Below are 12,203 nucleotides of genomic sequence, written 5' to 3' on the forward strand. Positions count from 1 at the left end.
TGCTACCACTGCGCCACCATGCTGCCCCATGTTGGTACTTTACAAGGTCTAATACCCGAGTTCAATTCATGACTCAATCACTGTCAATATGGAGTTTTGTACCTTTTCTCATGCCATTTTTCTGGATTTTCTCTAGTGTAAAGGACAGAAGGTTGACTGGTGTCCCAAAGAATAGGTGGGGTGCCAACCAGGCCACCATGTTCAAAGCAATAGTCCACAAAATAGAACAAGAACATGTGATCAGTGGTGTAACAGAAACAAAGCTTCTTAACTGCTTTGTTAACCAACTTATGTCTCCTTTATAAATAGTTTGTTTGAGAGGGTTGGCCATAGGGAGTTCTAGCATATGGGGGTTTCCCCCTGAAGTTAAAACAACTTTCTCTAGGGAAGTCTCAGCCAGAGGTGGCGGGCTCAGTAGTCCTCATTGGGTCTTGACACTGTGGAGAGAGAAAGAGACGATACAGTTAGTGACTGTACCCCCTCTTGTCATGGTGTGATATTGCATAGCTCAGCAGAATCCAGAAGGTGTTCCTAAAGCTCCCATTAGTGACACCACGTAATTCTGTTTCACAGAATAATGGGTCAGCATAGACAGTCTTTTAAATTGTTCTGGCATGATCAACTGTGTAATAGTGGGCAGCTTTTTCATCCAAAATTGGTTCTTGCCTTGCAACTGATACATCTAGGATAGCCCACCAATCCTGTTCTGGTAAAATGGAAAAGAACGGGTGAATGGCTGGGAGGCAAGGTGTCAAAAGGTGGATTTAATGTACTGTACTTTTGATGTTAATTAGAATGCAATAGAAAAAATAGGAGCAACCAGCTGTATGTTACACTTCAGGAGTAAGCCACAGTGTGTTATTTTAGCATGGTCTTCCAGTATTTCAGTGTTTGACTGTTGCAAGACCAATTGTTCCTTTTAAAGCACAGATGTTCATTTTAGCTTAAAAATTTCTGTTATCCAAGTTTTTGTTCTTACCAAAGGCAATACAGTACTGCAGTATTTAGTTGTGCTGCCTTATGGATTCAGCTTGTTGTGGTCAAATTCCATGCCAGATCATTGTCTTTGTGAAGTTTGAATCTTCTCCTTGTGTTTGTCTGGGTTTTCTTCCACATACAGTGCCATCAGAACATATTCAGACACCCTCACTTTTTATGCATTTTGTTTGTTGCAGCCCTGTACTAAACTCATTTAAATTATTTTTCCCCACCTAAAGCAACACTCAGTACCCCAGAATGACAAGTGAAAACATGAAATTCAGAAAGCTGTGCCAATATATTAAAAATAAAAAATTGAAATATCACATTGACTTAAGTTTTCAGACCCTTTACTCACTCTGTATTTAGTTGAAGCACATTTGGCAAAGATTATGGCCTGGTGTCTTCTGGGTATGACACAACAAGCTTTGCACAACTGGATTTGGGCATTTTCTGCTTTTATTATTTGCAGATCCTTTCAATGCCTGTCAAACTGGATGGAGACCATCAGTGGACAGTTATTTTTAGATCTCTCCAGAGATTCTTGATTGGATTCAAGTCTGAACTCTAGCTAGCTGGACTACTCAAGAACATTCACAGAGTTGTCTCTATGCCACTCACGCTTTGTACCTAGGGTTGTTGTCCTATTGGAAACTTTACCTTCAGCCTAGTTTGAGGATCAGACTGCTCTGGAGCAGATTTTCGTTATTGATATTGCTGTACTTTGCTTTATTCAGCTTTCCCTCAACCCTGTCTAGTCACTCAATCCCTATCACTGAAATGCATCCCTACTATGTGATGCTGTCTCCAAAATACCTCACAGTTAGACTGCCTGAGTGATGAGCAGTGCCTTGTATCCATCAGAAGTGATATCATTGGGCTCTTGGTTACCTCTCTTACCAAGCCCCTTCTTCACCCTAGCTTGTCCAGGCAGCCAACTCTAGGAAGACTTATGGTTGTTCTAGACTCATTTCTTTTAAGAATTGCAGACCACTGTGCTCTTGGGAACTTTCAGTGCTGTAGAAAGTTTTTGTAGCCATCTCCAGATCTGTGTCTTGACACAATCCTGTCTCAAAGCTTGACAGGCAGTTCGTTCAACCTCATGGCTTGGTTTTTGCTCTGATACACATTATTAACTTTGGAAACTCATATAAATGTGTGCCTCCCATAATCATGTGCAATCAATTAAAATGACCTCAGGTGGACGTCCAACAAGGTGTTGAAACATCTCAATGATAATAAATAGAGTAGGATGCACCTGAGTCAAGTGTCATAAAAATGGGTGTGAATACTCGTGTTAGTGTGATATTTCATGTTTTTTATTTTTTGTAAACAATAATTTCTTTTTTAATAAGAAGTTGGAGTACTGTACAATTGGAGAAATTTCTTCTTGTAATAATAGATTGTAGCAGTTTTTCAGCAGTTCTTTTAGTAGCAATAAATAGAAAAACTGTTTTGGTCAAATTTAACTATATGGTTCATTTTCTAAAAATGTAAACTATATGAGTATTTGGTATAAACTTGTGAACCATCTACACCTCATCCCTGGCTGCTAATGTCACCTTTCATCTGCATCCCAGTGACTATTTTGGGAAAGAAACTTTTAACATTTCAAGAAGCTCATATTCTAAATAATGTAAAGCTTTCTTGAAGGAAATCTCTGTAAGAGGTGGCCCCCTCAAGTGAGTATGCACCTTAATTGTATTTCCAGTCTATTTTATGATCTTAGATGTACATAGAATCCAGGGACAATTTGTGTTGTAGACAGTGCAGGCAGTTAGCCTAGAGAACAACTATGTGGTGAGTTGCCCAGATGTTATACTGGTATACAAAACAATGTTGGAAATTGTGTCCATCCTAATGAATTGTTGAGAAAGGGTTCACTGCATTCAGTGATGCCTGGAATACAACAAATAAATAAAATTATGGCCATTTTGAAGATGAAATGTTAAAAGGGAAAACAATTCCAACTCAGTATCACAGTGTGAGGCTAATTAGACCCAACTAGACCAAAGTTTCAGGCCAGCAGTTTTTTGCTGCAGTCTATAAAAGTAATTTTTGGTGCTTTACCACACCAAACTGTTGACAGAGGCAAACTGTTTCCTTCTAAGTGGCACCAACAAAGAACAAACAAATTCCAACCTTAGAAAACAAACTCTATCTTAACCTTCTAAATGAAAAGGAAATAATGAATAATAGATAATAGGAAAATTATCAAGTTCCAGAAACTCACAGAATATATAGATGACAAATCATTAAACAAATTAAACTGATGATAATGAAATAATTCAGAGGAAAACCTATAAGAATACAAACACTTTAAATTACTAAATTGGAAACTTTCTGTTGCATTGTTAAAGCAATGTCATATATATAATATATGATAAATCCAGAAATGAAAACCCAGAAAATTAAAACAATTATACACGAGCAATATGCACAACCCATTAATCAAGTACCAGAAAACAGAAAAATCTGAAAAACAAGAAGTTTGCTTACTTATTTACAGTCTTCTGATTTTCTCTGCCATCCCCTTTGTCATATTTTTTGTTACTCCCCATCTCTAGGTGTCAGCACAGTTTCCTACGCTGAACTTCCCCAAGGGCAAATGGACTCCCTGCTGTCCATCATCTCTAGCCAGAGGGAGCGTTTCCGAGCCCGTAACCAGGAGTTGGAGGCTGTGAGTATCTGCTCCCTGTGTCCATTGAATAATTTTGTTTGCAATGAATGAAAGGAAAGATGTTTAGGAAAGCATTTTGGTCCTTAAGAAAATAAAGTACAAATGTAGCAAGAATGAATTTTGAATGCACAAGAGAGATTTTTTTTTTGAGGGCACAAAGCAAGCTTCAGAAGTGGACTTTTTTTAGTTATTTCTTAACTGTTGATTTAAAGAGGATTTCCTATGTAAGCAAAACCCTTACACATCTTATGGGTGGTATAGTGGCATAGTGGTTAGCATTACAGACTTTCTGCTATACAGTAGAGTCCTAGGTTGAAATCCTATTCCTGATTGCTGTGTTTATCTGCACATTTTCCCCTGTCTACATCAATTTTTCTCCCATATCCCAAAGACGTATCAGTTCAGATAACTGGTGTCTCTGCACTGGCTCTGTGTGTGTGACTGTAGCCTGCACCAAGCGTGCATCCCACAGGGCACAATTCCAGTATGGCTTATTTTATACTCTCAAAAAACTACAGCAAGAGACCTAGAAACCTGCTCAGAGAATTCTGAACATGCAATAAAATAAACTGACAATGACTGTATACACAAATTGCACATCAGTCACTCATTTTTCTTACTTTATTCAGGAGAGCAGAAGTATGCAGCAAACCATGCAGGCTCTTCAGACTGAACTGGACAGCTTACGAGCTGACAACATCAAGCTTTATGAGAAGATCAAATTTTTACAGGGTTATCCGAGCAAGGTATGTTTAGTTAAAATGTTTTGTTACCAATCATTTTGAATCATCTTCTACTAAACCTGTCATAATGAGAAACCAAGGCAAACATGTAGGGAAGAATGTGGGCTGTTGTGGCTGATAATGTTTCTTCCCTTATGATGACTTTTCATGTAATTTGAACAACTGAATAATGTAATGTCCACAATATTAATTCTGCATTCTGGACAAGAATCGACTCTTTAGTCATCTGGGAAGCACCATGGTAAAGTGGTTGGTACTACTCCTTCATGGAACCAACACCCTTGATATAAATACCACAATCAGTGAATTCCTAGATGGAGCTAGCATATTCTTCCCATGTCTGTGTGGATTTTCTCCAGCTACTGCAGTTTTCCTAATCAAAAACATACGAGTTTGGTTAATTAGGGACTCTTAATTGCCCCGGGATGATTGTGGATGTGTGTACGCAAATTTGTTCTTCAGTAAACAGGGTGCCATGTTGATGGCTGGTTCCTGCCTTGTGTCCTATGCTGCTGGGATAGCCTTTGTTCACCCAGAATGCTCAGTCAGTTCCTGTGTGCCCATCAGTGAGTATGAGTATTCCGTATAATCATGCAGTCATATGAAAATGTTTGGGAACCCCTCTCAACTTGCATAATAATTTACTTTCAACAAAAAAGATAACAGTTGTATGTCTTTCATTTCCTAGGAACATGTGAGTACTGGGGTGTTTTCCGAACAAAGATTTTTAGTGAAGCAGTATTTAGTTGTATGAAATTAAATCAAATGTGAAAAACTTTGGGTCCCCTTGTAATTTTGCTGATTTGAATGCATGTACCTGCTCAATACTGATTACTTTGCAACACCAAATTGGTTGGATTAGCTAATTAAGCCTTGAACTTCATACACAGGTGTGTCCAATCATGAGAAAATATTTTTAAGGTGGTCAATTGCAAGTTGTGCTTCCCTTTGACTCTCCTCTGAAGAGTGACAGCATGGGATCCTCAAAGCGACTTTCAAAAGATCTGAAAACAAAGATTGTTCACTATCATGGTTTAGGGCAAGGCTACAAAAAACTATCTCAGAGGTTTAAACTGTCAGTTTCAACTGTAAGGAATGTAATCAGGAAACAGAAGGCCACAGGCACAGTTGCTGTTAAACCCAGGTTTGGCAGGCCAAGAAAAATACAGGGGTGGCATATGTGCAGAATTATGAGAATGGTTATGGACAACCCACAGATCACCTCCAAAGATCTGCAAGAGCATCTTGCTGCAGATGGTGTATCTGTACATCGTTGTACAATTCAGCGCAATTTGCACAAAGAACATCTGTATGGCAGGGTGATGAGAAAGAAGCCCTTTCTGCACTCACGCCATAAACAGAGTCGCTTATTGTATGCAAATGCTCATTTAGACAAATTCAAGATTCATTTTGGAACAAAGTGCTTTGGACTGATGAGACAAAAATTGAGTTATTTGGTTATAACAAATAGCGCTTTGCATGGCGGAAGAAGAACACTGCATTCCAAGAAAAACACCTGCTACCTACTGTCAAATTTCTTGGAGGTTCCAACATGTTATGGGGCTATGTGGCTAGTTCAGGGACTGGGGCCCTTGTTAAAGTCGAGGGTCGGATGAATTCAACCCAATATCAACAAATTTATCAGGATAATGTTCAAGCATCAGTCACAAAGTTGAAGTTACGCAGGGGTTGGATATTCCAAGAAAACAATGACCCAAAACACAGTTCGAAATCAACAAAGGCATTCGTGCAGAGGGAGAAGTACAATGTTTTGGAATGACCGTCACAGTCCCCTGACTTGAATATCATTGAAAATCTATGGGATGATTTGAAACAGGCTGTCCATGCTCGGCAGCCATCAAATTGAACTGAACTGGAGATTTTGAATGGAAGAATGGTCAAAAATACTTCCATCCAGAATCCAGACACTCATCGAAGGCTATAGGAGGCGTCTAGAAGCTGTTATATTTGCAAAAGGAGGCTCAACTAAGTATTGATGTCATATCTCTGTTGGGGTGCCCAAATTTATGCACCTGTCTAGTTTTGTTATGATGCATATTGCATATTTTCTGTTAATCCAATAAACAATGTCACTGCTGAAATACTACTGTTTGCATAAGGCATGTCATATATTAAAAGGAAGTTGCTACTTTGAAAGGTCAGCCAATAATAAACAAATATCCAAAGAATTAAGAGGGGTTCCCAAACTTTTTCATATGACTGTAACTATTTTTTGAATTATATTCTGGGATTTGTAATTTTCTTTGTAGTGGTGAGTCAAATGAAATTGTGCGTCTTGCAAGTTAACAAATCATATAAAAAACAGTCTTTTCTGCTTCACAATGCAGTTTTTGACACAATAAGAGTGGCCACTTTTAGCCCTGACAGTCACAGATGGCCAGCTAAATCTGGATGTCAGAGATGAGCAGCATTACCATGTGTCTCTGGGAAGTTATCTTTGTGGAGATGTTGCCCATTTGCTTCGTTTAGTTTGATGCAACTGTTAGTGCTTCCATCACCAAGTATTCTTCTTTTTCTTCATTGTCTCTTCAGGGTTGCGGGAATGATGACACCGTGATGCGCTATTCCTCTCAGTATGAAGAACGGCTGGATCCATTTGCCTCTTTCAGCAAAAGGGTACGACTACTGATTCTAGAATTTTTTTAATTAGAGCTCCTTAACTTATCATGTCTATACTAGGGCTGTCACGATTAATTGCATGACTTTGTGTAATTATCCATCCATCCATTTCCCAACCCGCTGAATCCGAACACAGGGTCACGGGGGTCTGCTGGAGCCAATCCCAGCCAACACAGGGCACAAGGCAGGAACCAATCCCGGGCAGGGTGCCAACCCACCGCAGCCACTCATATTTAGTACATAAAAAATGGCATAAACATCAATCTGACTTATGATAACCATATGCTAAAAGGACTGACCAAATAGCCGACAGTATGAAAAAAGAACTTGCTGCTAAAGCAAGAGACTCCACACTCCCACTATGTATATTTAATGATGGATAGAGACTCGCATATTTCAATAACAGCGTGTGAGATTGCTAGAAGATAAAAAAAACGGATGTATTACCTGCAGGGCTCGAGTAATGTCTCCAGCATCTGAAGTTTCTCCAGCTCAGCATTTGTTGGCATGACCACGTTAGTTTTATGTAGGGCTAGTGCAGCTCGTAGTATTTTTGTTAGTTTTTTTGCACACGCTTCAGTGGAATAGAGTTCCATCTAGTCGGCACTTCTTGTACAAGTGTCTCAGTCTTCAGGCCATGTGCGACTTGCTGTTTCTTAAGTTCTGCAGTATTTGATGGACTGTGCTTGAGGTGCCTCACCACCTTTCAGCATTTGGAAAGTGCGCTGTCAAATGCACTATTCTGCAGAGACACTGTGACAGAATGTGGAATGCTGTGTGCGATGCATGGCAAGTGTTTGAAAAGCAGCTGCCTCGCCACTGTAATTAAATTTCGTGCACTATCCGTACTGAGTGTGCTTACTTTATTCTCAACGTTCCACTGCTTTGCTACATCCATAAAGTTTTCGGTGCATGTTTCGGCATGACATCTCTCTGATGTTTTCATGACCGTCAAAGCATGTGAATGCAGTTTCCACTGTTCATTGACATAATGGGTTGTAACCCCGAGGTAGCTATGATTTCCAAGTGATGTCCAGTAGACACTAGTAAGAGCGACTGTTTCCATGAACTCCAACTCCTTAGCTAGTTTTGCCCCCTCTGAATCATACAGTTTGTGTATATTAGTTATGAATGTCGCTCTTGAGGGTAATTCATAAGTTGGGTCATTGGACGCGATCCAAATTATGTCATGCAGACCTTCGTCCTCCACTTTGTAAATCAGCCTGCATGCTGTGGCTATCCATTTAGCAATTGCTTCTGTTAATTTGCTGGAGGTTGACATGCCCATTGGTTTCTCCCAAATACTGTCAAGTGTGGTCTGTCGCATATTAAACGGACTAATTCTGTTAGTGTAAAATGGATGCTTGGCTTGCATGTGATATTGTAGGCTGCTTGTACTCCAGTGATAACTAAATTCGGCTTTACAGTAACTACACACAACCTTATTTTTATTGAGTGAGCCGTCAGGCAAAGTTTTGAAACTGAACTTCCCATTTAATGGACCTTTTTCCATCGCTCAACAATTAGGAATATGGAGAGACTTCTGCAATAAATAACTTGAAGGCTAGAGTGGCATGCATTCAGTTTGCAGGCTCAGCTTGAACTACGGGAATTTCGTAGGGTCAAAAAGAACCTGCATTAACAGCACAAAATTTTTTAACGCTGTTACATTTTCAAAACTTAGACCATAGTTTTTTATTTACCTTTAATCGGAGTCCTGCCTAGCAGCTTTCATAAGAAGAAATCACAAGTCTTAAGAGTTAATAATTGCCATGTAACTGCAGGAATATTTTTAATATTAGATTTATTTATGTATTTATTTCCTTAATGGTTTCATTACATTGTCTACATTAAAGACCAGTAAGACAGACTTATAATATTAGAATTAATACTTTTACATATAAAATGAAAACTTTTATATATAATATCTGGATTAAAAGGACTAAATTATCAGAAATCATAAGACAGGAATTTTTACAACAACAAAGAATGTATACCAGAATAAAAATTTAAATAATTAAAACAAACAAATTCTGAGGCAATATATTATGAATAATGAGTCCTGAAAATAATTTTTAAAATTAGTATATTGGCACCAAGATAAGGAGTGGTCATTGTTCTGTCTACATGTAGGAGTGAAATAATTAGTAGTCAAAACGTGGCTGAATAAAACAGAAAATATATCAGTAGTATTCACCACAACAAAAGTATGGCATTTTACAATCCAAAAAAGAAACTATCTATCTATCTATCTATCTATCTATCTATCTATCTATCTATCTATCTATCTATCTATCTATCTATCTATCTATCTATCTATCTATCTATCTAAAAGGCAAAGCCCTCACTGACTCATCACTAATTCTCCCACTTTCCATATAGGTGGGAAGCTGAAATTTCACATACAAAAGTTAGGTATGTTTCATGTCATATTGCAACACTCAAGAGGGAGAAACGGGTGTACCCCCTAAACCAGGTGTGGTGAACTCTAGGCCTGGAGTGCCACAGTGGCTACAGGTTTTCATTCTAACCCTTTTCCTAATCAGTGACCAGTTTTCACTGCTAATTAACTTTATGCACATCAGTTTAATAGCCCTGTTAGAAGAGTTCAGCCCTCTGAATTGATTCCTTTCTTCATTAAATGACAGCCAAGCAGAAATGAGATGTGAAACAAGCTAACAGATGACCAGCTAAACTGGGGCAACCAGTTTCACTCCAATCACTTTCTTAATGAGAAGCCAATTATTGCTGTTAATTAAACCCGTTATTTAATTCCATGGATTGTTGCTGCTCTCATTCTTCCACAGCATCCATCCATCCATCTCCATCCATTTTCCAACCCGCTGAATCCGAACACAGGGTCATGGGGGTCTGCTGGAGCCAATCCCAGCCAACACAGGGCACAAGGCAGGAACCAATCCTGGGCAGAGTGCAAACCCACCACAGGACACACACAAACACACCCACACACCAAGCAGACACTAGGGCCAATTTAGAATCGCCAATCCACCTAACCTGCATGTCTTTGGACTGTGGGAGGAAACCGGAGCACCCGGAGGAAACCCACACAGACACGAGGAGAACATGCAAACTCCACGCAGGGAGGACCCGGGAAGCTAACCCGGGTCTCCTAACTGCGAGGCAGTTACCTCACATTTTTATGCAATCGTTTTGTTCACCCCACTGAATTAAAGCTGAAAGTCTGCACTTCAACTGCATCTGAGTTGTTTCATTTAAAATTCATTGTGGTAATGTACAGAACCAAAATTAGAAAAATGTTGTCTCTGTCCGAATATTTGTGGACCTAACTGTATATATATATATATATATATATATATATATATATATATATATATATCTTTTACTGTGGTGGGTTGGCACCCTGCCCAGGATTGGTTCCTGCCTTGTGCCCTGTGTTGGCTGGGATTGGCTCCAGCAGACCCCCGTGACCCTGTGTTCGGATTCAGCGGGTTGGATAATGGATGGATGGATGGATGGATATATCTTTTATAAAAAGAAATCCTGTCCTGATAGTCTACGATACGTGATTTTTCTCAGAAGATAATTTAAAGACCCGCAAGACGAAAGAGACCTGCCACAGTGCGTCTCACGGGAACATAGAACGAGAGTCTTGCAAGACACACCCTACTTACAAGCAATATCAAAAAAAAAATGAATAGTTAGGGTTAGGAATGGGAAAAACCCCAATTTATTTGGTGTTCTGAGTAGAGTTTGGTTCTGGGTGCGTTAGCAAGCATCTCCAGCACCTTATTGCACTGAAACCTGAGAAGAGTAACAGATGTTTTTAAATATTCAGGAGGCATGAACTGGTGGACTGGGGGTCCTTTTATGGTGGTGGACTGATAGTTATTCAAGGAGGAGATGCTAGGTTGGAGTCACTGGTCTTCTTTCAGGTCAGTGACTTCTGGACTAGAGACTGAACAGACAGATATTATTGGTCACATCGAAAAAACATTTCCTTGTTTCCAGTAACTTGGTCCTAGCAGGTTTATTCATATGGTCACATTTTTGAACGTAAGTAAAATAAAATCTCAAGTTTAATGCCAATTCATTCATTTCATTTCATTGCTTTCCTTCATTCCATTTCTGAACATTCTTATTCCAGCATATGGTCATAGAGAGCTGGAGCTTGTTCTGCCAGTACTGATGCATGACAAGAGTGATCCCAAAGCACAATCACATCCACACTCACTTAATATGTCATAATTTACTGCTGCCAGTGAACATAACCTGAACCTGTTGAATGTGGGAGGGAATCAGTGAACCTTGTAAAAACCTATATGGAGATGGAGAACATGGCAGCGTTCCTTAGTTGGGGAGATGGAGAACATGACAGTTTTTTTAATAATTATTTGCCATAATTTGACAATGAAAATTCTTAATATTAATTAGCTTTTCCCATACATGCAAGTATAATCTTTAAGTTGATATTCTCGCCAAGCCTCTGCTGAAAATAGTTGTGAAGCTTTCTCCATCTCATATTCAGATTGGGATAAATGTGCTGATTACCATATATGCTTTCTATCATGTTTATTTGTAACAAATTTTTATATCTCTTTTTGCATCTTAGGAACGTCAACGAAGGTATCTCAGTCTTAGTCCCTGGGATAAAGCAACGCTCAGCATGGTGAGTGTTTTTTACATAAGCAACCTAGTCTCACTTATAGCAGGAAAACAACTGACTTTTGTTGTAAACTGATAACTAATAATGATGTTTTGATTCTATTTTGAAAACTTTACAGATAAACACAAACCAGTTTAGGCAGAAACTTCAAAAAGACAAATTGTAGTCATCTAGAAAGCATTCATTTGGAGATTCAAGAGAAAGGAAGGGTAAACAAGTAAACCTGGCACATTCATGGATTTCACTTTTACAATTCATAGTTCTTGTAGACAAAACAAATCAGAATAATTAAAACAACTAGTATTGCAGAAATAGTTGGAGAGTTATGATCACTCCTTATTATTTATTAATTATTTTGTCACTTCTTTTATTCACATATAAATATCGTGGTGGTGCAAGCATTACTTTCATTTGCTGTGGTTAGTTGTAACTCTGATTTAAAGTTTGGATTTAAGATTCTAGAATGTCTCATTGACATATGGTGTATAAAGTTGAAAGTTCCCCACCCAACCAACAA

General features: G+C 38.8%; 1 protein-coding gene across 1 annotated transcript in view; it reads left to right on the top strand.

Moving 5' to 3' along the window:
- The window catches only part of cux1b (cut-like homeobox 1b), a 559,925-nt gene that overhangs the window by 521,462 nt on the left and 26,260 nt on the right, over window positions 1-12,203 (top strand). Inside the window, exons 17-20 of the mRNA XM_051930773.1 lie at window positions 3,546-3,658; window positions 4,288-4,404; window positions 6,955-7,038; window positions 11,633-11,689. Of these exons, the coding sequence (XP_051786733.1) occupies window positions 3,546-3,658; window positions 4,288-4,404; window positions 6,955-7,038; window positions 11,633-11,689 (371 nt within the window). The remainder of the gene's footprint in view (window positions 1-3,545; window positions 3,659-4,287; window positions 4,405-6,954; window positions 7,039-11,632; window positions 11,690-12,203) is intronic.

This window comes from Erpetoichthys calabaricus, chromosome 8 (genome assembly GCF_900747795.2).
Source record: "Erpetoichthys calabaricus chromosome 8, fErpCal1.3, whole genome shotgun sequence".
Taxonomy (NCBI): Eukaryota; Metazoa; Chordata; class Cladistia; order Polypteriformes; family Polypteridae; genus Erpetoichthys; species Erpetoichthys calabaricus.